Here is a 26,693-nt window from a genome sequence, read left to right as displayed (position 1 = left end):
GCCTAGGGAGGACAATCAGCTTGTAAATAGAGCAAAGTTGGCTGGAGATGGAGACAAACCGATGTCATTCCCAGGAGAATAACGCCCAGCAAGACGTCGTCTTGAACATGGTCCGTCTTCTGTAATGCCAGTGGTCCTGATGTCTTATCGTCCCCTTTCAAAACCCGAGGCATGGCTGTGTCCAGTCGCGAGAGTTCAATGGAGAGATGGGATATCGCTTCTGTCTGAAACTCCAACGCAATGCTGCTTTTGGGTTCGTCTCCTTGGTAGAGGTGCGCCGCAGACATGCTCAAGACACAGTAGAAGAGGAGTGGCGAGTTAATGATCATCTTTGATACCTCTGATCGGAACGGGTTGTGCAGCGAGTCGAAGGCAGAGTTCATCTGGCAAACATTGGAGAAGTAATGGTCGAGTAATAGTGAAGACTGCTCCATCGGTTTGTAGAAAGTCAGAGATGTGTTGTCGTCCGTCGAGCCAGAGGTGGAAACCTGCTCAGGTTCGGTCTCATTCAAATCGTCCACAAAACCATGCCAAGAACCGGAAACTGATAAGGAAGGAGACGATACGGATTGCTCGGCAGAAAGGGGGGTATCGCTAATACTGGGAGCTTCATTGTACGCCTCTGGTAATCTTGAGGAGACAGGAGACACGGTAGTTTTGGGAGACAGGGGAGACTCGACCATGGGCATGGTTGCCAAGTCGGAATGCTCGGTTTGGCGAGATTGGAGAATTTGATGGCTAGTGCTCGGCTCAATGACGTTTGAGAGTTTCCTGGCTTCCGTCTCAAACCAAGACGAGGTATCGCCATCAAGGTCCAGGGCCGCAGATGAGGAGGTGCCTTTCTCATACTTGGTCGACCATTTGACGGGTCGTGCGTATCCAGGACATTCGACTCCAATTTTGATACATCGCCGGCAACTTGGCTGTTGCTCATCACACTTTAACCTCTAAGAATGTGTTGGTGAGTAAGAACAAGGGGTTCAGCTGAGTGGCTAACTCACTCGCTTCTTGCAGACGGAACATCCACCTGGGGAGAGTGTTAGTGGCAACAGGCCGATACACCAGGGACGGGAGAATAATTACTTCTGGATTTTCGCTTTCTAGCACAGCTTCGGCGTATCTTGTCGTCCATGGCATCTGAGGGAAAGGGACAATCTTCACAGAAGGACTGCCGAGCCTAGGTGTTAAGACGCGTTCAGTATCACCGGCTTTATCTGTGGAGAGGCCGGAACCCCTGTTACCCCGCGTTTCTGGGCTAAGATAACTTGATACGGACTAGCGTGGTTCATAATCTTGACGATATAATTGGTGGCGTTAAGGCACTACGGAGCATCGGAGATCAACATTACAAGGATACGGAGCAACCCCCAGCCTCAACTGGTATCTCGCTGGTATCTGCTTATCTTTCCGGTTCCGAACCATTCGCCACTGCCACACCCTCGGTCTCGTTCAACGGACCCGAGTACTTCTTGCTCGCCCTGAGCGGCCAGTACACGAGTCCAAACAGGAGCGTCGCGCCCAGCACGAGAGACGCGTAGTTCATGTTTTGTGCTGTGACGGGCTGGTAAGGAGGGAACAGCGAGAAAACGCTGGTAAAGATGAGATAAGCCACTGCGACAATGTTGATAAACATGCCGGCCCTTCCGAGACGGAATGGCCCCCATTTGAGCTGTTCTGGCGATGTGATGCGTCGCCAGACGAGCAGCACAATAGGCATGATGTATGAGATTTCGAGGCCAACAACTGCGAGAGACAGGATCGCGTTGAAGGCTGTAGTTGAGCCGATGTTGATAAGTCCAAGAAGCATCAACAGGACCGTGGTGACAACGATTGCGACGGTCGGGATACCGCGCTTCTTTTCCACCCTGGAAAGCGTTTCGGAGAATGGAAGTCCTGATCAGTTTGTCAGTTATCATCCTTGAAGCCGCATTCGCGAACATACCTTGATCTCTTGCAAACGCCCACATTACGCGTCCAGCTGAGGCCAGCAATGGAATGGTAGCCAAGCTCGCCATGAGAACAATGGCGCTTGACATAGCCGAAGCCGCCCCTGTGCTCCCCGTGATGTTGTAGAAAATCTCAATAATAGGGAATCCCGTTGTCGTGGCCAGGGCAGACTGGATATCGCCCATACAAAACAGGACAGCGATCAAGAATGCGAAACCAAGAACGCTGTTGAGAGCCACGCTGCCAATCATAGCATAAGGCACGCCCCTCTCAGGGTTATGCATCTCCTCGCTGAGGTGCGTTGCTCCGTCATACCCGATCAGGACGTAGCATGAACTGAGCATGCCGATACACCACGCAGCACCATCACTGGACCACCCCGAATTATTCTCAAACGACGTGAAGACCCAGGTGGCCGAGTTCTTTGTCGGCGAAACGACGCACATGACAATGAGGATGACGAAGAATAGGGCTACATGGAGAGTCAAAGACATCTTCTCGATCAGAGGCAGGATATTGCTGCAGAAGATGCAGATGCTTGCGGCGCCAATGAGGATTGCCCAGTACATAAGTGTTCCGTGCCATCGTTCGTACGTGTACGTTTCGGAGTAGTTAAGGACGAGGAGACCTTGGATCATTGTGCCGGCGAGGAAAGGGGCGCTTCCAGCGACAGTGATCCAGCCAAAGGTCATGATGTAACCGGAGAACCAACTGGTCATGGTCGACCCAGACTTGGACGATAGATGCGAGACGAAATGATACTGGCCTCCGGCCGAGGGAATACTAAACATGAGAACACGTTAGCTATTGTCGGTTACGGGCCTTGTTAACTCACCTGGAAGCCAACTCGGCTAGAGACATGGCAGAACAGAGTGACCCAATGGCAGCAACCATTGCACCGTATATCAGCGACACTGGGCCTCCGCTGACGAGTCCAGCTGCCAGAGTGCTAAAGCTGTGTTAGTATCTGAGCAAATCTGGTCTCGTCGAGGTTCCCACCTGCACAGCGCTTCCCATGTAGCCATGAGAGAAACGCATAGGGCTAGCATAGACGTCGTCGAAAAGTTGCGCTGTTGATAGAGTTAGCCAGACCTTAGTGATAGGTAAGTAGGAGAACTGACTTTGAGTTCGGGGACGTAGCCGACATCTGCCAACCGTCCATTCTCAGTGTCGGCCACAGAGGGTCTTTTTTCGATGTCTGACTTTGTTGCCATGATGAAACGTATGTTGATCAATGCTGATGATGATGGTTGAGACCCAGGCTCGATACCATCCCATGAAAGAGAGAAGGAAGCCCTCTTTCTTGAAGTCCATCGCGCGACGAGGTATCACATCACAAGATCCATGAATCAGGAGTGGCACTAGAGCGTCGAGATGATGGCTTCTTTGCGCTAGACCAGGAAAGGACGAAAGGTGCGAGATATTCCCCATCCCATATCTCAGCCAGATGCCAAGATATCTCCCCAGGGATAACATATCTTGGTGAGGCTCAAGCCCGGTAATCTGGGATTTATCGGAAACAGACAGTCCATTCCGAAAGGGATAGAATTCCCAGATGCAGAGCTGACTCCCCGCATGATAACCATGTGCCAACATCCCGGCTGACCATCCCCGCGAACTGGACTGGATTATCGCCGATCCCTTGACCCGCTAAACCCAAAAAGGACCAAAAGTGCGACTTTCACGCAAACTCAATTGGGGGTGGCTAATCAGTGAATGTGTATTGGAGATAACATTGATTGTCTTTAAGCCCTTTGACAGAGTACGTTGTCTTCACCCGAGCTATTTAAAGCGATGTGCCATATCAAAGTCTATCACGGACTAGTCAGTCAACAACCCTGTCTTTCATCTCAAACCCTGCCGCAATGTTCCAGTTCCTATCGTCAAAGAGCGCACCGACCGATGTGCCCCGTGCCCTTCCAGCATCATGGTACCGAGAGCCTGCCATGTATGAACTGGAGAGGCGGGCCATCTACTCCAAGCGATGGCTTTTGGTGACGCATCGCAGCCGTTTTGCCAAATCAGGCGACTTTGTTCAATACAACGAGGCTGGCTTCTCGTTCCTCCTCTGCCTCGACAGGGAAGGAAACCTGAATGGGTTTCACAACATCTGTCGCCACAGAGCGTACCCTGTCGTGACCAAAGATGAAGGCAATGTCACCATCTTGTCCTGTAAGTATCACGGTATGTAAATATCCCAAGCATCAATATAATTGTCTAATGTCTTTCTCTAGGATGGTCATACGGGTTGAGTGGAAAACTGGCCAAGGCCCCTCGCTTCGAAAAGATGGAGACTTTCGACAAGGACGCAAATGGCTTATTCAAGGTCCATGTGCACATTGACAAGAGAGGTTTCGTCTGGGTCAATCTCGACGGAGGAGACAAGCCTTCTGTTCCTTGGAAGAGCGACTTTGATGGAGCAGACACGCAGCCTCGACTTGGCATTTTCAACATGGATGATTACACGTTCGACCATGCCTGGGATATGCATGGAGACTATAACTGGAAAACACTGGTGGACAACTACAACGAGGTAAGAATCCCATTCCGCTTCTTTGGACATTTCTGACTGATCCAGTGCTACCATTGTAGCGTTGCTCACCCTGGCATCGCCGCAACTTCTAACCTGACAACCTACAAAGTCGAGGTCAAAGGTGGCCAGATCCAGCACTTTGTTGAGGACAAGAAAGGGAAAGAATCTGGTCTTGAAGTGGCACCGACCTTCTTCTTTCCAAACGCATCTGTTACCATGACGTGAGTGCCTAAGCCGAAGAGAAGCCCTTCCAGCATAACTGACATATGCTCTCAGCACGAAATACTTTTACCTCATGCGAGTAGTACCAACTTCAGCAACCACAACATCAATGCAGTATGAGGTTTACCGACACAAAGATGCCACAGATGAGGAGTTCAAGGAGGTTGACGACTTCTTCAAGCAAGTCGAGTCAGAAGACAAGGGCCTCTGCAATGCTGCCCAGAAGAACCTCAACGCAGGCGTCTATGTCACAGGAGACTTGAACTCTTTCAACGAAAAGGGTGTGTTGTATTTTCAGAAGATACTCAAGGAGGCTGTTGTGCAGCATCGGAATGAAGAGCAAAAGGCAGGCGGCGAGATGTGGCCGGCGAGGAGGACGGCGGCTAGGAATGGCATTCAGGAGGAGATTGAGTTTTGCCAGGGGCTTTGTGATTCTAAAGGCAAGGAGGTTGAGTGGTAGAGCAGGGCTCAACAGATCTCCAGTTAATCTTGTAGACTATCATGTATCTAGAACTCAACTCAGACAGTCAACAAGAGTACTTATCAGGATATATAGATTGTACAGCTGCGGCAAAAACATGGTGTCCGCTGAATTTCAGGCCGCGATATCTACCAGTACACCCTGATGTACCTATGGCGTCTAATGTTACTAGGTTTTAATTCTGGGCTGTGTTGCTTACCATTATGATCAATGCGCTCTCCAAAGTCAGTATAATCGGTTAAGTCATACGCGGGGTACTACTAGATGTTAGAATATGAATTAGACAAATCAATTAACTTCTAGACAGATAGAAATATCTAACTGCCTATAGAGACTACAGCCAAAGCAACCCACGCATTTACCAAAGAGTCTGGATGAGCGAGTTTTCTCCCTTTGACCTCGGCAGCTGAGGAAGCAGAGTGCTAACCCATCCAATAATAGCAGGCGCCTCAAGAGAGATCCTCGTACCAGTAGCAGTCGTCTCCATCTTGGTCTTTGCGCTGGAAGAATCCTGCTTGTGGCTGGCGCCAAGGCTGAACGGACCATAGCCGACCTTGAGGTTGGCGTCGAAAGAAGACGACTCGATAGCCTCCTCGAGGTTGGTAGTATCTCCTCGGAACTCCAATTCGACGTTGGAGGCGACGATAAAGGCTGTGGGGTACGAGGGGAAGTAGGTGTACTTTTCCAGACCCTTAGTATCCTTGTTGTTGATGTACGTGTGAAGGTCGTGGGGACCAGGAGAAAGGGCTACGTCTTGTCCAACGTTGAGCTCGGAATCGGCAAAGAGCTCGCCGTGCAGCCAGTTACGGTTGATGGTGACCAGAAGTGCCTCGAAGGAGATGTCTACATCGCAGCTAGCGGCCGCCTGAGATGCTTTGCTGTTGATACGTCAGTAGCTGTTTATACAAAATGGTTGAGTTCAACTTACGAGCTGGCTTGGGAATAGCTGAAGCCACCCGATGCAGAAAATAGACCACTGCTTCCACTTGCACTGAGGGAGCTCGAGGAGGACTGCGATTCCTTGCTCGTCTCTTGAGACGATGCCGAGATGCTGACGTTGATCTGTGTAGATAAGTGTTAGCAATGAAAAAGTAGAAGAGCAATGTCTGCTCTTACCTTGGTCCACTTCGATGGCTCCTTAGGCTGTCCCGGTGCTGTGCCGTTGCGATTGATAGCAAAGCCTAGAGCTCATTAGCATCAATTCTCGGCTAAAATGTAGTGATGACCTACGTGGATCGGCCCATCTCTCATCAGCATCCATGTAGTTGGTTCTCACAAGCTCCTTGCCGTCCTCCTCAGACTTTGTGAGGTCCTGAATTACCGGGATAGCAATGTTTGACTTGAAAAAGTCCTTGAGACCTTGCTCAAGAAGCTCCAGCTGTCCCTCGGCATCTTTGATCATTCTCTTGATCCAGTTGACCTTGTCGACCTTGCTCATCTTCTGCATCGCCACGACGTTCTTCTTGTTGTTCTTGAGGTTCACCTGGCCCTGAGCTTGAAGAGCTGCTTGAAGATTTCGCTGGGCTGTCTGAAGGTCCACCTTGGCAGGTGTCGTGCCATTGGTGGTAGTGTCTGCGGGCGTTTCCGGGGTTGTACCATTGGCAGGATTGTCCTTGGGAGGCTCAATTGCTTTTTCAGCAGCTTGAGCCTCGTACAGTGCTTGGTATGCCTCCTTCAGTTTCTTTTCCTCGTCTGGTTCCTGACCCTTTGTCCCATTTTCGGCTTCGTCTGCGGAATTGACCGCCTCCTTCTCCTCGTCGGTCAATTTCCCAAGAGACTGTCTTGCGTTAGATAATAATAGTTTGGAAGTTTGGAAGCAACATTTACATCCTGGAGACCCCGGTATGAGGAGAGAAGTCTCTTGATTCTCTTGATCTCAGACTCATAGTCCTTGCGGCTCAGCTCCTTGTTCTTCTTGTCCCAGGCCTCTGCTTGCTTGGCACAAAGATCAGCCCTGTCACATCATTAGCATAAGTCGATATAGTACAGTTGATGGACAGACCAGTTGGGAGGGCTCAAGTCAACCTCTTGCCACTCGGTCGTACCATCAGGATCGATGACGACCAAGTTGCGCGAGGCTTCCTTGCTCGACTCGACACGCTTCATGGCCGATGAGACATCAACGATGCCGAAGTAGTAGTCAACCTTGTACTTGCAGCCATTGACAATCCCTGAGACATGGTTAGCACGTCAATGACGTCTGTGGCAAGTGTTACTCACAGTCCATGTACTTGGCCTGGGCATGGTTCTTGTACTATACAGGCGTGTTAGATGCAAGTAAACGCGCCAATCATCAGTGTACATACATTACGGAAGTTCGCCTGGTTCCATTCGTCGTAATGTCCCTGCTGTCGCCCAACTGAATTTGGGAATATCCTCTTGGCCTCGTCTTTGGCTCGTTAGTCATTTGGAAGAATGAGTGGAAGGTCGACCACTTACCCCGAGCCGCTTGCTTTGCCTGGTCCCACTCCTTCATGGCATCAGACCAAGCCTGCTGCTTCTCGACATAGACGTCGACGACACTCTTGGATGAGTTTGGCACCGTGGATGTGAGGTACTTCATGGCCGCCACGTATCTCTCGGCGGCCTTATTCTTGGTGTCATTACTCTTATCCAGGTCGTCGATTGGAGCATCCTCCGGAATGAGCATATCCAGCGCCGCAGCGTAGCTTCTGGACACACTCTTGCCGGTAGGGCCCATCTAAACAGTATGGTTAGTTTCTGTACTGTAGTCATTGAATGATGGAAACTCACCATGATCTTGCTCAAGGGAATCATGCCATCGACCAGTCGGGCTTCATTCACCTTGACAGTGTGAGGGGTCTCTGCGTGTTCATTTTCGTTCCACCAGTAGCCACCATTCTTGCTGGTACAAGTGAGCAACCTGTCCCTCCCTCAGCTGGGATCAATACTCACCCACTGTTAATAGTGGTTCCGGGCACCTGGACCGTCATCAACTGTTCAGGTGCAACGGGAAAAGACGCCTGAAGTGCTTCACGGATAGACTAGACAACAGGTAAGCCACAGTCTTTGGGCCGGGGAACGACTCTGACCTTGGAGACAGCGGCAGCTTGCGCAGCCATTGACTCAGCCATCTTTTCCTTGTCGACAGCCATGTTGACCTGGGAGTCTGTAGCGGTGGTATTGGCAGGAGGTGAACGAGAAGATGAGTCTGAACGATGTAGTCCACCAGATTCTGGAGGAGGTGTTCTGGGAGGGGTATACATTTCAGAGACTTATTTATACTGAGATCGGAAGACAAGTCTCTGCCCTCTAATGCGGAATGGGTACCAGGACGGAACAAAATGGCCTTGACAAGCGCTTATTGTTTTCAGCTGCGCCCAGCCCTTACATGGTTATGGTCCAGAACTGGCCCTGTTCCGTTCATCACACCCAATATCACGCAGAGTTAGTCGCCCAGTAGCGACTAGTGACTTGGCAAGTGCCATGCAGGCCAACGCTGCCACGGCCAGCCATTCCGTGTATCTTGGTCGATGGGGATGATAGTTTTCACAGGTGCGCCGGAATGGGTCAACTCGCATTCCAGATCCGGTCTCCAAATGATCCTCCAAGCTCTGGCCAGTTCCGATGGCGAGGGTCTACGGACCAGGACCTCCATCGTCGCATCGTGATTGAACAACTTGGTGTTGGACTAGGAATGACGGTCATCGTTAGCACAGCGGCTGAGGGGAATAACGACAGGACCGAGCCGTCCCGTCCCGTCTATAGCATGGATAGACTATGCGCAAGCTGTGCATGGTGGCTGGCTGTGATGCGTTGAGGAGTAAAGATCGTCGCTTTCTATATCGTAACCGAGCCGTTTCGGGAGACCCCCTGCCAGGCAGTGCCAGTTATGGCACGTACTCTCGTATAATGAGAAGCTCCAGGCCCATCTCGTGATGAAATAGTGTCAAGCTCATGCAGACGGTCAGGCGGTTAGGAGGAGCTTCCCCACAAAACGTGGCTTGCTGAGGTCCAAGACATTGGAAGGTGCATCAATAGTTTGCGAATATTACCACTAGCGCCGGACCTGCAGCAAGGGGTCACCAAGAGAAGCAAAATGATGGCCAAAGAAGACGAGCCTCCCTCATCAGTATATCTTCGAATCTCCTTTGTCTCAAGGTCTGCATTCTTCAAGTACTGCGGGCCGTCGTTTTGTCTTGCTGCCGTGATGGCCGAACGTTCGTGAACAACCCACAGCGGCCGTGCCTGATACTCTCGTTAGATCGGGTGCTTTTATGCGGGGATAAACCCCATCCGACAAGGTACATGTGGAGGATCAATGCTCTTACAACACTATCCAGCTTCACCGAGAGCATGGCGCTGGTGCTTTGGATCAGTGCGTGACTGCTCGATGTCATCGCTCTTTGTTGCTCGATCGCAGTAGAGATTCCCGTCAGCAGTGCTGATTCTAGCTTGACAGCGCAGCCAGCAGTGTCGACGCCAGTTTCGATTCTGCGAAGAAAGTCCTGTATGACCACATGGTTGTCCTGGGCCGCGTTTCTGAGAGCCTCTATATCATTGCTGATAGATATGTTTTCACGACTATCAAGATGAGTTGACACATTTTAGTAGGTGCAGGTTATCTTGCAGAATCAATGCTTGAACAACAGTTCCTAGAACTGCCGTGGCCTTGAAAAGTCGGTCTTGAACTTGGGTCAGCTTCGCCTGATGGAATGGGTAAGTGACGGCTGATCTTGACTTCTCCCATGTGCCTTTGCCGCTTTTTAGCTTGTCGAGGGTTTTTTCGAGAGCTTCAAGCTCGCCTTTACATAGTAGAAGTGCCCTAGTGATGAGGTCAGTTGCTTGGGCATTGCGACAGCAAAGTGTTGGCGCGCTGGGTCGAATGAGCTCGATGTAACTGCTGAGCAGACTTAGGTGGTGGTAAGCGTATTCAATATCTTTGCCTTAATCCTTCAGGGCACTGAAATATGTATGGAGACCGCTACATAGGGTCGTGCCAAGAGAAATAATGCCGGTGATACCACTGGCGATGGACAACCGCTCGCCCATATCGAATGGTTGGCCCACAAAGAGATGGATGGACAGAGAAAGATGATGATTCAGGATAACCTCGGAGCTACATACTTCCAGGGACGTTTAAAATTTCAAGACACATAGGCTGCTGTTCAACTATTGGGTATACGCGCAAGTGGTGTCACAAGCACCTGAACCCGGCCAGAGCACTGACAATCAGCCTCATGAGCAGCAGTGGTTAGTCGCACAAGCTCACTAACAACGGTTCCTCAAGAGACTAACCCGTACTATAGCTCAAACGCCATTCTCGGTGAGCCAGGTCTAACACGTCGATCATTAGCACAAGCACCATAAAAATGAACAGTCCTCTTAGCCTTGAATCTCTTGTGTGACAAACCGCCATACCTCCTGGGCAATACTGACATAGTACAAACCGTCTGCAGTGCATCAACTAGTGTTTCAAGATCTGTGCTGCGTTTCCCCTATCGCTTAATGCTGCTGAAAGAAGAAGCTACCGAAGTCTGTCGAGGCTGATTTACTCAACACTGACGGCGGCCCAAGCGTGTGCCTGAAGAACGTCAGGTGTGACCACAAGCGCAAGTATAACAGTCACATGTCTGAGCGGCCTTTATCGCCTTCTAAATGTGTTCCTTACAGGGCTGTGCAGTCTCAAGAATGCCTTCTGCCTAGCCCGAATTCCAGGTTCTTCAGCCCGAGCTCAGCACCACCTCATCTTAGAGCGCCGAGAGCTCAGCTCCAGAAACGATTTACAATGGCATAGTGAGCTCTCCATCCACCTCCACAGCCAGCTCAAACAACTCGGCCCACTCTGTATCAGTAAACGGCTCAATGCCTTCCCCTTGGAACATATTCAATGCGGAGTCAAGAGTATCAAAGTCCCAATCCATGGTTTCCTCCAGCCTCTCGCCGCCATTTCCCGCGTGACTCTGCTCCCGCGTGACGTTCCGGGTCGTGCTCGCGATGAGCTCAAGCACAGCTTCAGACATTTGCATAAACGCGTTTGCGTGACGCTGTACCGTCTGCCACTCGTCCGTAATCTCGCTCAACGTTTCACCGCATAGTTTTAGCGCGTTGACAACTGTGTCCAACTCCGAGGGCGTCAGGCTGACCCCGCCGTTGTTTTGACGTCGATGCTTTGGTATGCCTACTGCACAGTAGAGAATGCCGAATCCTGATTTTAACACGTCTTGCACGTACGTCCAGTTGGGTTTCAAGAAACCGTCGTTGGACTGCTTTTGATATGCCAACAGGATCTGATACGCCGACAGGGTATACTGCCACAAGTGCTCGATACTCGCGGTCGTGTTCTGTGCGTTGTCCAAGGGAAGAACCAAGTACGACAGGAACTTCATTCGTTCGCGATGAAAGTTGATGTCGAGATATTGTTTGGTTTCGTATGCGTTGGTTGGAGTAGGTTTGACAACACTAGAGTTGTACCACGCCTCAAGGGCATCGGTCCAGATCTTTGCAGTGCCTATCTGCTCTACCAGGGAAGCCCGTTGTCGCGATAGACGGTTCAATGCTATTCGTGCCTTCGTGCCGAGACGCCTTAGAAGCGTGTGCCTCACTAGATTGGTAACTTCTGTGTATCTTCCAGGAGTCTCTGGCTCGCCTGCCTTGATCTTGTCATCGTCCTGGTTAATTGGAAGATCGATAGTGATGTCCTCTTCAGCCAGAGCCACCGGTCGCCCTAGGTTCTGACTACAGTGGCGATCTGAGATGTACGCTGACCAGAATATTCTTCGCCGTAGCTGCTCCTGTATCAAGCCCTCGTCAGCTGTCTCCCGGCTGTGGAAGCCGCATTTCACACAGACTCTCATGGCCTGCCTGATAATCTCCCAAGTGCTCGCGATGCCAACGTCATGCAAAGTGGCAAAGACAAAGATAAGGAGCAGGTTCTGTATCTGTGCAGGAGGTGGCACTTGGCCAAGGTGAGCCTCCTTGCTCATGGCGGTCAGATAATGGTCCCTTGCGCAGTCGTCTTTCCATCTCCCAGGAGAGCGCATGGCCCCGATAGCAAATATCATGTGGAGCTGGAAGAGATCTTGAGTCTTGTCATGTCCGGTGTAGGCCGGGGTTCCAGTGTATAGCCGCTCAAGCTGCTGGAAGACATCCTCTTGTCTCATGAACGGCATAGTAACGTGTAGTGCATCGAAGTACAACTTGACAAGCTCGACAGCATCGCCAAGGCTGGGCAGTGGCATCTCTGTGGCGCGCACCCTTTCTATGTTCTGGTGCCCGTGTTCTTGGGCCGTAGAGGCACCCAGGCGGAGGACTGAGTTGTCCGAGCCGCGAGAGACGGCTGCGGCTACTAGCTGCCCGAGACTAGGTAGATGCTTGTCAGCGATGGTGTAGAGGTCAAGTAGATCAGTCGGCCGCACCTGAAGATACTTCCGGAGCCGCTATAGTTGGGAGAAACATTGGGCAGAGAGATGGAAGGTGTAGGGTTAGAGGCAGGTCCTGCTTCAACAGGTTCGGAATGTCGACTCTCACGAATAGCAAGTCGTAGACTTTCAACTCTGTCTCGAAGGCCATCCACATAGCTAACACAACAGATAAGCGGCTTCTAGGCTCAGTATCCAACTCAACATACCTCCTTGCGTGAAGCTGCCCTGATCCGGGGTCTACGGCGATGCATTGTTCTCCAAGTCTTGTGCAGTTGTTGCATGACTGAGACAGTCTGTCGCACTATATATCAAGAGTCAGAGAGACGGAACATGACAAAGAGCACTTGGAGGGTCCCGTACTTTTAATTTCTTGCTTTTACATGACACGCATGCTCCCTGAGTAGCCGTCACTGGGTTCAACGGTGCAGGTGAACCCGTCTCTGGTATTGACTGCATCCTTTCTTGGTGTTTGTTATTGAGGCAGTGATCCAGTCAGTGGGTGCGGGCCCTGCGGGGTGCAAAGCCAACGGATCGTTCACGTCACCAATCATCACTGTTGGTCATATAGCCGATTTCACTAGCATTTACTCGGCGTTTCCCGAGCCAGTCATATGGGCCAGTCGGACTTGCCCGGAAGCCGTTGATCGATTCGGCCTGGGCTTTATGATTCGAGATGTCATGCCGAAAGGGGTCTTTCCAGTTGGCTGAACAACAAGAAAGTCATACAATTCGCTGATACGGGGGGCTGGTCCACCAACTCAGCTGGAGGGCTTTGATCAATTATAGCACATATCGATCAACTATTCATGCATACCTACTCACTGTAACTTCCTAGTAGTCGTTGAGATTTCCAATCGTGACCCCCTTGACGTTCTGATATTCGGCTAGACCATACTTGGAGCCCTCAATGCCGACACCACTCTCCTTGATGCCCCCGAATGGTGACTCGCATGCAGTCATAATGCCCGTGTTGACGCCCACCATGCCACACTCAAGCTGGCGAGCCACTCTCATAACGCGCCCGATATCCTTAAAGAAGTACCCCGCCAAACCAAATTCCGTATCGTTGGCCAAGGCTATAACTTCCTCTTCAGTCTCAAACGAGAAAATGGCCCCGAGGGGTCCGAACGTCTCATCAGTTGCAACCTCCATCTCCTTCGTTGCACCCGTGATGACTGTGGGCTCGAAGAAAAAGCCGTCTGTACCTGGTGGCTTGCCTCCCGCCCGCACGACTGCGCCTTTTGAAACGGCGTCTTTCACCTGGTGCGCGACCTTGTTCACGGCTGCGGCGTTGACGAGGGGCCCAAGGGTCGTGCCTTTCTCAATGCCTTTGCCAAGAGAAAGCTTCCCCACGCGCTCCACGAGCTTGGCCGTGAATGCTTCCACGACCGAGCTTTGCACGTATATCCTATTGGCACACTGCAATACGGTTAGCCGAGTCAAGGCCTTGAGCTGCATCCACATACCACGCATGTTTGGCCGGCGCATCTGAACTTGGCAGTCAAGGCCCCTTGTACTGCACAGTCCAAATTCGCGTCCTCAAACACGATCAAAGGTGCATTTCCACCTAGTTCCATGCTCACTTTCTTCATGGTTCCTGCCGCCAGTTTCGTGAGCATCTTGCCCACTCCGGTGGACCCGGTAAAGCTCAGCTTCTTGACCTTGGGGTTCGTTGCCAGCTCGAGGGACGCTTGCCGGTCCTTTGTGGGAACCACGTGAATAACTGCCTCTGGAATACCAGATTTGACGGCCAACTTTGCCAGTGAGATGGCGCTAAATGGTGTCTCGCTTGGTGGCTTTATCACAACAGAGCATCCAGCGGCGAACGCCGGGGCAATTTTCCTGGTGATCATAGCAGCTGGAAAGTTCCACGGCGTTATAATACCACAGACTCCCACAGGTTCCTTGAACGTGAGCACAGTGGTGTCATGGAAAGACGAGGGAATCGTCTCGCCATAGGCCCGGGTGGCTTCTTCGGCAAACCAGGAGAGGTACGAGGCTGCCATCTTGACTTCGTCTTGAGCTTCGGCCAGGGTCTTGCCATTTTCCAGCGAGAGAATCACAGCCACTACGGGTGAACAGGCGGTCAGTAAGAGAAGTCAATGCAGTTTCACCGTTTTGTCGCACTTACAATCATCGGCATTCTCAAGAATCAGCTCGTACCACGCCCTCAGAAGGCTTCCTCTCTCCTTGGCTGTTGTTGAGGACCAAAATTGTCGGTATCCTTTATCAGCTACATCAATAGCATCTACAAAGTCTTGATGCCCAAAGTCAGAGCATTGTCGAAGCACTTTGCCAGATGACGGTTCATAGATAGGGAAGGATTTGCCGTTTGGTGGGGTTTTCCATGATCCCGCAACTAGGCCACGAGTGTCGAAGAGGTCTTTGTTTGTGATGGGGATGGGGATATCGTATCCATCACGGTTGGCAGAAGTATTGGGGCTCATGGTTATGTTTTGCTTAAGGATCTTGTGTTGACCTGTGTGCTTTCGTTCTCACCACTTGTCTTATTTTTATCACACGCACAGCCACCTTTCGGCATTGACTGGATGCCCTGTTCTGTATGCTCGACCAAGGCCAATTAACGGACTGATCCGGATCCACTAAAAACACACAGTGGACAACCCCGACTCGGTTGGAGATAGCCAAGCGAACGGCAAGCTGGAGCGTACAAGGCCGACCCACCAGCTACGGGCAAACCCGACGTCTCCACGAGAAGCCATGTGCCCTGCATACCTCAGAAACCGTCTCTTCAGAAGGGTAGTCATGACTCATGCGCGGGGATGATTAATTTTGGACTTGATCATTTTTGTGGTGAACCTGCAGAGACTAGAGAGTGGATGCTATACATGCATGTTCAGGGTTTCTTGATCATCCCTGAGTGATGGCTGATCCTAACCACTGTAGTTTGTTCCCGTTCTCTTGTCAGATCAAGGCAACACCATAAAGAAGCAAGGAGCACATCCCTCGACAACGACAACATGACCCAATACCTATGACTGCAGCGACATTCTCGTTAGCCTAGACCTTAGAAATCGTGGGATTTTCTGTGTGTTCCTGCAGTTGTTGACTGACTCTGGGGAGTAGAAGTTTCCCTCAGTCCATGTAGGCTTGCCATTCCCTCACCAATTGAAGTGAATTTGGCTGAGTATCTGGGTTTAAACGCGTGTGTACGTAACTACTCCATGCAATACAATCCGCTCCACACTCATATCGATCATAATTACTATCAGTGTTTCAACAGTTTATGACTTCGCGTGTTGATATCTACTTAGCTAACCCATAGTCCTGTACCATCACCAATCAAGAGGCATGGCACAATACGAGTTTAACGTCTCTCAAGCTCTTGCCTCACAGCGTGTACCTGTAAAATGGCGATCGATCACCCATGGCATCCAGCTCCTCGGGCGTATACTTGGCAAACACTTCCTCCTCCGTCATCTTGGCTCTCTGGGTATTGACATACTTGTACAGAGCCTCAACCACCAGACAAGCCAAGGCACCCGCTGCCACAAAGCCCAAGCTCGATCCAAAACCTGTGGGATACTTGGGCTTCTCGCTGCCGATGTAGATGAAACCACCAATGATGCCTCCAACGTTTCCAATGCACAGCATAAAGGCAATGCCCATAGCCCTCTTAGATGGGCCGGCCAGGTTGTTCAGGTTCCACGCGTTGCCACAGGGGTTGATGGGGAACAGACCCAGACACGCTAGGCAGATGCTGAAGTAGCAGGCAGGGACATTGTTCGTGATATCGCCAGCCATAGCATAGAGGATGGAGTAAGCCACAATAACGACGAGCTGCGGGCCAACTATAAACGGCATATGCCAGCTGAAGCGGTCGGCGAACCAAGAAGAAACGAATGCGGATATGGCTCCGATGATGTAAGGGGGAATAGTCAGGAGTTGCGCCCGAGTCGCTTCAAAGCCCATGTTGCGGACTATTTGCGGCATGGTGAACTTGAGGGCGTTATTTGGCACTGTGTTGGACCAGTAGATGATTCCATGCATCCAGATCTGCCAGTCACAGAGGACACTGATCAGCGCCTTGCGAGTGTCAGATCCGCTGCCCTCTTTCTTGACACGAGCCATAGCTCGACGAGATAGGTCTGCGCCCTGGCGAAGTTCTAGATAGCGAACCTCATCAGACTCAAGCCATCCGCTCGACAGGGCTGGGGAGTCGATGAGCCAGAAGTAGGTGAGCACGCCCAGCAAGACCGTGACGATTCCTTCGAGGAGGAAGATCCAGCGCCATCCCTCTAGACCACCGACGCCGTCCATCTAGGCGATACCGGCCGCGAGCATTCCGCTAAAAGCGCCGGCCAGAGCAGAGGCCGTATAGAAAACCGCGATACGGGTTTGTGTCTCGTTCGGGAGATACCATTTAGAGATAATGAGGATCGAACCGGGGAAGAAACCAGACTCTGTATGAGGCTCCGTTGTTAGCTCTACTCTAAGCAAGGCAAGGTTAAGAACTAAAGACAGATGTACCTGTCGCTCCAAGCAATAGACGAATAGCCAAAAGGCCACCAAAGTTCTGAGTAAGACCAGAGAATGTCATGACGAGGCCCCAGGCAATGACGATGGCGGAAATGTAGATAGACAGGCGCTTCATCTTGTTGAGATAGTGGTTGCTCGGGATTTCTGGTTTCACTTCAGCTTAGAAATGGTCATTCAAGAGCATGGCAGAAGCAAGTAGACTTACCGAAGAGGATGTACGGGACGTAGAAGATACTGAGACAAATTCTGTACTGATCGTCTGTCATGCCGAGGTCTTCGACGAGTCCTTCAATCTTTGCATTGCCTGTTCCAACGCACATCAGTACACACCTCCAACGACTATGGGTAAGATACTTACCAATATTAGCCCGATCGATATAAGCAAAAAGATACAGGAGTGTCAAGAACGGCACCAGCCGAACGTCGACCTTCCAAAGAACTTTTTTCTTCTTATCTTCAGGGAAATCTCGAACAAATGCCAGTTCCTCATAGGTCAAGCCGGATGCTTCATCCAAATCACCCTCCTCATGGGCGTAGGATAGCTTATTACTAACCTATCCAGGCAGGTCGTCGAGTTTAGTAGTATAATCAGGAGGAGACATTGTGCGTCGGAAAAGAGGGAAGAGTACTTGAGAAGAAGGGCAAACGATGAAGAGGCTCGCTTGCCGTTGTTGACTGAAAGGTCATCTCAAGGACAGGGCTATCCTATCAATCTATATGATCCACAAGAAATGCGGAGACTATAGAGATGTGTGGGGGATCTGGGGAATCCCCATGGGGTCAGAGGACATAATCCATCGTAGTCGGGGTTGTCCGATCCTGCGGAGACTTATTCTATTCCTCGGTAGAAGAAGGTCGGGGAAGGCCGGCGCCAAGGAATAGCAAAGACCCCTCCTTGACTCGGCTTGCTGCTAGTCCCACCCACAATCACCTCCTTGTGTATTAAAACAGGGGGCCAATCGGGGTCTTGTTGTGCCGAGAGCTATCCTACCGCGCAAACTCTCACTTGATCTTTCAATCTGCTAAGGCCGGCACCAACCCCTTGTTCAATCCTCGCCATGGCGGTCTCATCTCCCAATATACTGCTTTTTGGCGCCGGCAGTATCGGCGGCGTCTACCTGTATCAGCTCCTTCAGGCTGGGTGCAATGTGACAACCGTCTGCCGGTCCAACTACACCACGGTCAAAGAGCAAGGGTTCAAGCTATCGTCTGTGCGATATGGCAATGTCGCCTTCAAACCAACCGCCGTCGTGCGCGACATTTCGGAATGCAGCAAAGAATCTTTTGACTTTGTCCTGGTCTGCACCAAGTCATTCCCCAGCAGCAATCCATCACTGCCTGAACAACTCAAACCTGTTCTGGAGGGAAGGCCACAGACAACTGTTGTTCTGGCACAGAACGGCATCATGATTGAGGAGGAGATCGCAGCAGCTTTCCCTCAAAATCCTATCCTGAGCGGTGTGGTTTACTGTCCCGCGGTGCAGGCAGGTCCTGGCACAATTGAGTATCCCGAGATGCTCAACCTCTTCGAACTAGGCACCTATCCCTCCAACGCGCCCCAGTCACACAAGGATTCTGCAAGACGTTTTGCCGATCTCATGATCAAAGGCGGTGGCGGAGCCGAGGTCCACGATGATATCCAGGTGGCCCGCTGGTCAAAGCTACTCATGAACGCGGCATGGAATCCCATCGGAGCGTTGACGCTGACTACGGACGGAGATTTTCTACGAACCTCGGAGCCATACGCTCATGATTTGGCGTGGGGAATCATGATGGAACTCGTCGAGTTGGCGAAAGCAGCTGGCATCAAAGGCGTGACGGTAGAAGTGGCTGAGAAGAAGTTCTCCATCGCGAAAAAGAGGGCCGAGACGGGGACGGGAAGAGAAATGAGCATGCTCCAGGACGTTAGGCAGAACAGGGAGTTTGAAGTGGAAGCAATTCTTGGCAACGCATTGAGGCTTGGGAAGCAAAAGGATGTGCCCATGCCTCGACTAGAGACACTGTATGCTCTGGCCAAGGCTAGATGTTGGGCGCTGGTCAAGGAGAGGGGCACATGATGTTCCGATAGTTCCAACTCACGTCCATCACCTTGTTCCGACAGTGTAATATTAAGGAATTAGTTCTTAGTTACTCGTCCTCCATGTAAACAAGGACGAACCCCCAGCCGTATCATGTATGTGGCAAAGTCAGCTCCGTCAAGGTAATCCTCCACACGTATCTAGCCGTTGATTTGTAGAGTCACGAACATGAAGGTGGGCAAGACAATAGGCAAATATCCAAGCAGAAATGAGAAAATCATGACCACGTGTGTATTTAACCTGTTATACGCTCTTTACATGCTCTGATGCTGTTCTACCACAAGAGCCTAGTGCCCATCCGTGGCATTGCCATTCTATTCCAAACTCCGGACATCCTGGCTTTCCTCTTGTTGTTCCCAGTCCTCTTGCCCTCCAATGTATCTAAACATTGCCCTCACATCCAAATCCTTATACTCTTCCTCTCCACTCAACAAGCTATACATCTCCAAGCCCTTGGTTCCCAAGACCCTCTCAGCACCAGCCCGCTCGGCCATCTGCGTAGCAAGCGTAAAGTCCTTAAGCATCAGCGCCATGCGGAAACCCCCAGTGTATCCATGACTACTCGGACTATTGGGATCAACATTGGGCACGGGACAGAACTTGTCGGCAATTGTGTTTTGCGCTGAACCCGCGTGCAGGACCTCGTATAGCTTCTTAGGGTTTAGACCAGCGCGCATGCCGATGTTGAACGTCTCGGAGCACGCAATCGTAAGGATGCCAGAGAGGTAGTTGTTGCAGAGCTTGGCCGTCAAGCCCAGTGACGGCCCGCCACAGGGGATGATATTTCCACCCATGAATCGCAGAATGGGCTGGATCTTGGTGGCAAAGTTGGAATCGGTGGCATCATCGCATCCGACAAAGAAGGAGATGCTTCCCTTGACGGCGCCAATGACGCCTCCACTGACGGGTGCATCGTAGAAGGAGGCAGCGGGGAAATTTGTCCTTAAATGGTCCTTGATGCCCAGCGAGGTCGCCGTGTCGATTGTTGAGCAGTCGATCAATAGCTTCCCATTCAGAGAGACGGTGCTGAGCGCATCAGGGCCCGAGATGTAGACTGACTGAACGTGGCGGCCTTCTGGGAGCATAGTCACAATGACCTCAGCGCCCTCGGCAACTTGAGCTGGCGAAGAACATTTTGTGATTTGCTTGGGGAACTCGCTGTGGAGTTGATCCATGGCCGCCTCGTTGAGGTCCAGGATGCGGATGCACTCGCCATGAGAAAGCCTGCTGGCCAGATTCTTGCACATGGGCAGGCCCATCAGCCCAAGGCCAATGAAGCCATAAGTTGTGGGATTCTCTGCAGAAGGCATCGTGGCTAGCGGAATGGGTCTGGAGGGGGAGTGATGATGACTGGAGTCTGAACGTCTGGAGTTGAACAAGGGTTGATTTGTATACGAGGAAATCGTTTCCCGCCTTTCTCTCTTTACCGAGACCTTTCGTAGATATACCAATGTACGTCTCCCAGCTCTATACGGATTAAACCCCGCGCCCTTCTTCGGACGACAATGCCATGGTTTGATATGCTTCCCCAGCATTGTCGGGCCTGTCCGAGCGGACCTCCCGAGGCGGCCCCACTTAACGCCGATACGGACCCTCTTCGCGGGCTTGTCCGAAAGAAACCGACGGCCGCATAAGTTTATAACCAGGATTGATTTCGACCCTTGTTAGCTGACAATTCAAAGACATCACTTGATTCGATACCTCATCTTCCTTCTCATCAATCTTGATTACCAACAGTCACTTTACTACCTCTCCCTCCACACACCACAATCTTCTCCATCCTCCTCCAAGATGCCTATGACAATCATCCGCTCCTCCCGGCCTGAAAACGGCCAAACTCTCAAGAAGGGCCCAACCTTTACTGGCGAAGTCTGGTACGACAGCGTCCTCAACAAGCAAGAAGAAGGCATCACCATGGTGACGGCGACATTCACCCCCTGCGCCCGCACACACTGGCACCACCACGAGGACGGTCAGGTCCTCGAAGTCAAGGCGGGGTCTGGCTGGGTCTGTGACAGGGGTGGTGTTCCTCAGAAGCTGTCTGTTGGGGATATTGTTTGGTGTCCGGCTGGCACTGTTCATTGGCACGGGGCCGATGAGGGGAGTATCTTGGTTCATCTAGCTATTAGCCGGGGCAAGACGACGTGGTATGAAGCTGTGACGGATGAAGAGTACAACGCCAGGTTGAGCAACAAGGGGCAATAACGCATCTCAGCTTTCAAAGTAATAGAGTCAAATTAGGATATGATTCATGAGTTGTGAGTTGTGGATCACGGGTGAATACAATGATAGTCAGCGTCAACCAGACCACTCCGTCAACTGCATCTTTCAAAACTTCAAGTTTTATGGAACACAATAAATCACTATGTTAACGGCAAAAGTAAAAGATACCTTTCAATAGGTACCGAGGCAATTAGGTCATTAATGCTGCTCAACAAGTTTCCATGTTACTAGCTAAATTATGCAAGTATTCCTAGTGTGTCCATGTCCCGAGAAACTTTAAGACGTGAAGTCTCGTGCTGTTGTGTTATTAAGAAATCTACACAGGATTACTTATATTCCCCATTGCAGGACTAATGAATCTCTACCCTGACGACGACCAGCACATGAAGAGATCAATATATATGGCGGCTAGGTGTCGTTTGATACTAGAAACATGTAACAGTAACCAGGTCCAAGGGTTAGACCACCTTGGTATTTTTGCTAGGACACTATGTCATGACGTTTAACTACAACTGACACCGATCGATTGCAAAGCGCGAGATGTAATGGCGAAAATTCCAGAATGTCGAGGTACACCGATAGGTGTTTCATCGGAGCCCTAGAAAAGAATTAATGCTGTACTTGGAAAACACAATGGAGCGCTGGATACCGAAATACTTCCTGTGCCGGACTGATTTAGGTGACCAAGCAAGTCGCCCAGACACTCCAGAGACTTGAACGTGCGGCCAAGGAAGCGAAGGACATCAACCGCCCTCGAAATGTACACCGAATCAGGGATGCTTTGAGTGAATAGTAGGCCGCATCTCGAGATTTGTCCGAAAGATATGAGCCGGATCATGACGGACAGGAAGGTCGTGTACCCAGTCGTCCAGGGCAGCGTGGATCCACGCTTGATGGCAACCTCGACAACTGAGAGGTGATTTGAAGCGGCGCCATCAAATCTTTGTGCAGCCGCTTCCCCTTCATGCAGGATGCAGCGGGATGCGTGCGCGATTCGCAGGTCCATGGCAATCATGTTGTGTAGTAGATGAAGGTGCGGCGACGTCGATGACGAGGATCCTGCTCGGCTGAGCCATGTCGATTCCTGGAAACTGTTCGAAAGCCCACGCTCATCCCCCAAGAGGCTATATGCCATGCGCCAGAGTGAGATTGGTGATGATTCTTGACCGCTTTCAGATGGCGCTTCGGGTATCTGCTGATCAAACTCTTCGTTATGGATCAGCACCGGTAGTCCCAGCGTGCAGCTGACCCAGCGATCGAGAAGATAGGCACTCCAAAATAGCTCTGTACTCAAGGTCTGTTCGGATGCTTTGCTGTGCAGACCAAGTTTTATGCATGATCGTACAACTAGCTCGGCCAGATGCCAGGAACTTCCACATCCTTCCTCGAGCAGTGAGAATAGCGTTAGAAGGATGAGAACCCGAACTGTGTTTGGTGTTTCATCGTGAAAGACTTGTTCCTTGGAAGCTGCCTGCCACAACTGGCATGCAGCGCTAGCATCCATCAAAGAGTCTGTACTGGGTAATACTGCCCCGATGGCCAAGGCCAAGTATGCGAGACACGCCTCGCTGGGATCGATAGGTTGTCCGTTATCAAGACTTTCCAAGGTTGATCTGATGTCTTCTGTATTGAGGATGGGGAATGTCGGGTTCACATGTTCCAGGTATCGCTCGAGGTACCAAGCGCGCAGGTCTTTGGGGAGGTCCTGTATTGGACTTCGCCCATCGGTCGCTGACCTGGATAGCACCAATGGCCTGCCGGGTTGTTTTTTGGGATGTATATCAAGCGTGTCATTTCCGAGCATGAGCGCGCTGTTGAGCATGCGCGTCAGGTTGTAATTCTCGTAATCGTACACTGTAGCGTTGTTGAGGTCGGCCAGAACGCCTAGACTCGGCGCCTGTCCCTTCCTGCTCGTGTCTATGTCGAGTACATGAATTGACTCGGCAGCGTCATTACGAGTCTCACCTTCGGTCATCCCGGGGCTCATGTGTACACGGTCTGGATGTACATGTCCACCCGCGGCGACCTGTGCCTCTAGACGTGCAACTTCAGCTTCGAGTTCCGCGACAGTCCTATAATTCGCGCGTTAACTTCGTACTTCCCGTATACCGAAGATTAAAGGTTGAACAGGGCATACCGGACGGCAACATGTGATCCGCTAATGAGAGCCTCCCTGCTACAGGCGGCATTGGCCCTCAGGCAATGTGAGCATTTCGGAATACCTCGATTACACTTTCCAGCTGTTAGCATTGGGATTGTCTTTCAAACATTTGATGGGGAATTTTCCAGACTCTTTTCTTTTGCCGGCGACATCGCAAACAAGCATGGCTGGCACGCGCAATGCCCATGTTGTTCATGGTTAATCGTCTCCTGGGTTTCTGAGTTTCAAGACAAGGTCATTTGAAACCCCGCAAGGCGCCCGTCTGGTCAGTTAGTGGCCGAACTGAATTACATAAGCAGCCCGGTTGGCCTACATAATATGGCTCAACTCCGTGTGGCATTTCTTAGGGATGAGCTATGGCGACAATGAGGCTTTTCATCAATTATGTTGAACTCGTTGCACTCTCAAGGCCTCCGGGTTGGTTACAGTGGAGAGGAGTCGGAATCTGGTGATCTTGTTCGTGACGTCTTCAGGTATAGGGTGGGTTCAAAGCAAATGACTTTACAACCATGAACTGGGGAAACGAGATAGCACAGGTGGCGAATAACTGTATAAAAGGCAAGAGAGGGAAAAAAAAACCATGTATAGGAAGTTTCACATAAGCCATTACAAGTAGTAGATAATTTGTAGATGGTGAGGTTGTCGATGGTAATGAATCCAAGTGAACTGCGCTTGAATCGAGTTGTGTTTCCTCTGAGCCAGGTAGTGAGCATAACGTGCTGTGGAGCTTGAAGATCCTAAAATATCAAAGCGTGCAGTATCACGTGTGTGGGTAAGTTCCAATTGGATGGAAGTGTCATCGACCCACATAGATCTCCACTCCGGTTCTCTTGCAATCAACCCCGATTGGCTGATCTAGTGATGTGTCAGCAGCACAACTCCAACCTCTGCACAAAGGTTGTCTTGCACATCCAAACATCGCACAGAACTTCGACTTGTTGTTGGTGGTCCCAGCGCAACATGTCGGGTTCATCACCGCATTGTAGGACCACAACTCGCGTTAGATAAACCCACGACGGCGACTCTCTCATGAGAGACATGTTATGAGCAACCTAACCTCTGCATCGCTCAGCCGATCCAAGTATGCACAACTGGCAAAAAGAAATCACCGTCTTGGGCAAAAACATACAACAGCGGGGATTCGCTGGTCGTCACCGACCCAACTACTAATCCGCCCCTCACCGGCTTATCTATGGGAGAGCGGACGGGATCCCGAGTTCTCCGGTGGGTATGGTCGTATGTGCTAGTCTGCCAGCTTCTCAAAGGTTATGGGGATGGGCCCACTGCGTTTAATATCCACCGGAAAATGCATCAGAGTCACGGTCATCGTGAACAAAATTGTGGCAAGGATGAGATGTATCGGGACTTGCTTCGATGGCTCACCCACCTTCCAGATCTTACCGTAGTTGGGCATACCAAGACCAGGGAAACGAATCCCTCGGAATATGACATACATCAAATGCTATCTCAGAGGTGTTCAACTTTGACGCTGCAGCGAACTAAGATTCATATAAGAAACATGTTCTTTTCTATACATCTGACGCAATGGCCGCAGAAACTATGTGCATGGGAACTGAGCAACGGCCCTTCACTGCGAGTGAACGCCGTTTGGCCGGGCTGTTAAGACTGACTCTATTTCTCAATAACGGCTATTCGGCCAGCGAAACCTAGCACTTATCCCCGTTGTTGCAATTTCCAGAGCAGCCATAGATGCCACCAACCTTTCCGGCATCACTTCCATAAACATCCAGGCCCTGGAACCAGCCATTGAGCGTCTCGTGCAGATAATCCAAGTTCTGAGGAGCACCATTCCTGCGGCCCTCAGCGGAGCAAGGGTAGTCAACGGTGATTCCCTTGCCTCCATTAAGACCAAAGCCCTTGATGAACCATCCGTTGTAGGAGCCAATGGCCCGGACAGCATTTCCACCGGCGTTGTCTAGCGCGGCTCGGAGAACGTGGGCTCCACAGTCGACGTTGTCCTGAATGGGATATTGGCAGCTCGACTTGCCGTTCTGGCAATTTCGAGGCTCGCATTGCATGAGGCCAGGGGTAGGTCCGCCAGCATCCGCATTGCAAGAAGACTCCTGCATGGCAAGAAAAGCGAGGATGGCAGGGTCGATGTTGTACTTTTCTCCGGATGACTTGAAGTACTGGTCGTACTGGCGGCATGATCTTCCGACTCCGTTGTAGTAGTCCTCAAGAGAGATGTGCTTGAGGCTGTTGATGTCAAGGAAGGGAGGGTTCCATCCTTCGTCGTTGAGACCGGTGTTTAACCAAGCCTCGCTACCGTTGGGACCACAGGCGTCTTGGCCGCCGTGAGTGTCGTCGCAGGCTCCCTCGGCATTGGGGTTGACATCAGCAATGACAGCGCCAACGGCCACAGCCGAAAGGACGGCGAGATAGTGGGTGAGGGAAGGCATGATACTTCGATGAGACAGGAGGGGCCGATGTTCTGGTTCCAAGTACACGAAGCTATGTGGCAACATGTTCATTATATATAAATTGTAGTCGTCTTACCAATCTATCGAACGAGACAGGTTGGCCCCTGCGGTTTGGAAGATCACATCGTCGGCCGAACCTGGTCCGCATTAGGGACTGAAACACGAAAGGCTCTGCGCACCTGCCCATTGCGGAAGTTGTAGGGCTGCATGAAGAAACAATAAATGATAGTGGGGGTGATCTGCTGCAGGGTTCCATGAGGATCATGAAGGGCCGATCTGCTTACTGTCTCCTCGCAAATACTTGCTGATCAGCGCATGTCGTACCGGGGACCTCGAGTGTAACTACGGAACTGATTCTGAATCCGTTTCATCTTGTATATCCGCGTCGTTGTACTTTTGTAATGATTATATGACACTCACCTCCACGCGTATTTTTATCCAATGAATTGAATGCAAGCTTCGGGGCGGTAAATATTGACTAAAAGTTCTAGAAGAACCACTGCCGGGTTCATTCTCTGGGGAACCGCGACGGCCCTGTCCTTGGTGGAGATCGAGTACATAGCTGTTGTGAATTGGGCACGTTTCGTCGGACCCTCGTCATTTAGTGGACCACGCATGAAACAGTCCCTCCCCTTGGTGCAAAAGTTCACATGATGGCAGATTTGATCACGTACGGGAGTTGCCTTGGCAATCTACCGTTAGAGTCATAGCCGAGTCAACAA

The 26,693-nt window shown here is 51.1% G+C and overlaps 10 protein-coding genes and 1 non-coding gene across 11 annotated transcripts; 3 read left to right on the top strand and 8 right to left on the bottom strand.

The window, feature by feature from the left end:
* Nucleotides 1–1,399: 1,399 nt before the first annotated feature.
* Nucleotides 1,400–3,161, bottom strand: LRP88_12849 (amino acid permease-domain-containing protein; the record flags this gene model as incomplete). The annotated part of the gene is made up of 5 exons (XM_083249234.1): nt 1,400–1,893; nt 1,943–2,730; nt 2,783–2,896; nt 2,947–3,017; nt 3,069–3,161. 5 exons carry the CDS (start codon nt 3,159–3,161, stop codon nt 1,400–1,402), a joined length of 1,560 nt encoding a protein of 519 aa, XP_083095036.1.
* A 651-nt stretch (nt 3,162–3,812) lies between these two features.
* On the top strand, nt 3,813–5,162 carry LRP88_12848 (ring hydroxylating alpha subunit-domain-containing protein; the record flags this gene model as incomplete). Its single annotated transcript, XM_083249233.1, has 4 exons — nt 3,813–4,131; nt 4,182–4,413; nt 4,540–4,701; nt 4,757–5,162. The coding sequence occupies 4 exons, from the start codon at nt 3,813–3,815 to the stop codon at nt 5,160–5,162; spliced, it is 1,119 nt and encodes a 372-aa protein (XP_083095035.1).
* Nucleotides 5,163–5,421: 259 nt separating this feature from the next.
* On the bottom strand, nt 5,422–8,410 carry LRP88_12847 (uncharacterized protein; the record flags this gene model as incomplete). Its single annotated transcript, XM_083249232.1, has 13 exons — nt 5,422–5,440; nt 5,546–6,061; nt 6,112–6,245; nt 6,300–6,364; nt 6,414–6,960; nt 7,011–7,137; nt 7,186–7,354; nt 7,404–7,437; nt 7,490–7,572; nt 7,623–7,884; nt 7,938–8,049; nt 8,100–8,188; nt 8,237–8,410. 13 exons carry the CDS (start codon nt 8,408–8,410, stop codon nt 5,422–5,424), a joined length of 2,331 nt encoding a protein of 776 aa, XP_083095034.1.
* Nucleotides 8,411–10,927: 2,517 nt separating this feature from the next.
* LRP88_12846 (fungal specific transcription factor domain-containing protein) lies at nt 10,928–12,385 on the bottom strand (the record flags this gene model as incomplete). The annotated part of the gene is made up of 1 exon (XM_083249231.1): nt 10,928–12,385. The coding sequence occupies one exon, from the start codon at nt 12,383–12,385 to the stop codon at nt 10,928–10,930; it is 1,458 nt and encodes a 485-aa protein (XP_083095033.1).
* Nucleotides 12,386–13,399: 1,014 nt separating this feature from the next.
* Nucleotides 13,400–15,015, bottom strand: LRP88_12845 (NAD-dependent succinate-semialdehyde dehydrogenase; the record flags this gene model as incomplete). Its single annotated transcript, XM_083249230.1, has 3 exons — nt 13,400–13,987; nt 14,035–14,636; nt 14,700–15,015. The coding sequence occupies 3 exons, from the start codon at nt 15,013–15,015 to the stop codon at nt 13,400–13,402; spliced, it is 1,506 nt and encodes a 501-aa protein (XP_083095032.1).
* A 904-nt stretch (nt 15,016–15,919) lies between these two features.
* Nucleotides 15,920–17,583, bottom strand: LRP88_12844 (uncharacterized protein; the record flags this gene model as incomplete). Its single annotated transcript, XM_083249229.1, has 5 exons — nt 15,920–16,849; nt 16,916–16,992; nt 17,060–17,212; nt 17,274–17,372; nt 17,427–17,583. 5 exons carry the CDS (start codon nt 17,581–17,583, stop codon nt 15,920–15,922), a joined length of 1,416 nt encoding a protein of 471 aa, XP_083095031.1.
* Nucleotides 17,584–18,126: 543 nt separating this feature from the next.
* LRP88_12843 (ketopantoate reductase family protein) lies at nt 18,127–19,125 on the top strand (the record flags this gene model as incomplete). The annotated part of the gene is made up of 1 exon (XM_083249228.1): nt 18,127–19,125. One exon carries the CDS (start codon nt 18,127–18,129, stop codon nt 19,123–19,125), a length of 999 nt encoding a protein of 332 aa, XP_083095030.1.
* Nucleotides 19,126–19,460: 335 nt separating this feature from the next.
* Nucleotides 19,461–20,456, bottom strand: LRP88_12842 (uncharacterized protein; the record flags this gene model as incomplete). Its single annotated transcript, XM_083249227.1, has 1 exon — nt 19,461–20,456. One exon carries the CDS (start codon nt 20,454–20,456, stop codon nt 19,461–19,463), a length of 996 nt encoding a protein of 331 aa, XP_083095029.1.
* Nucleotides 20,457–20,937: 481 nt separating this feature from the next.
* LRP88_12841 (cupin domain-containing protein) lies at nt 20,938–21,351 on the top strand (the record flags this gene model as incomplete). Its single annotated transcript, XM_083249226.1, has 1 exon — nt 20,938–21,351. One exon carries the CDS (start codon nt 20,938–20,940, stop codon nt 21,349–21,351), a length of 414 nt encoding a protein of 137 aa, XP_083095028.1.
* Nucleotides 21,352–24,654: 3,303 nt separating this feature from the next.
* Nucleotides 24,655–24,770, bottom strand: LRP88_12840. The gene has a single exon (XR_014475201.1). It is a non-coding gene; the product is annotated as a 5S ribosomal RNA (ribosomal RNA).
* A 157-nt stretch (nt 24,771–24,927) lies between these two features.
* LRP88_12839 (uncharacterized protein) lies at nt 24,928–25,950 on the bottom strand (the record flags this gene model as incomplete). The annotated part of the gene is made up of 2 exons (XM_083249225.1): nt 24,928–25,029; nt 25,252–25,950. 2 exons carry the CDS (start codon nt 25,948–25,950, stop codon nt 24,928–24,930), a joined length of 801 nt encoding a protein of 266 aa, XP_083095027.1.
* Nucleotides 25,951–26,693: the final 743 nt, after the last annotated feature.

The sequence above is a fragment of the Fusarium phalaenopsidis genome (assembly GCF_050370095.1).
Source record: "Fusarium phalaenopsidis strain FUZ10S chromosome Unknown contig_32328, whole genome shotgun sequence".
Classification (NCBI taxonomy): Eukaryota; Fungi; Ascomycota; class Sordariomycetes; order Hypocreales; family Nectriaceae; genus Fusarium; species Fusarium phalaenopsidis.
This window is presented reverse-complemented; position numbering and strand designations above follow the sequence as displayed.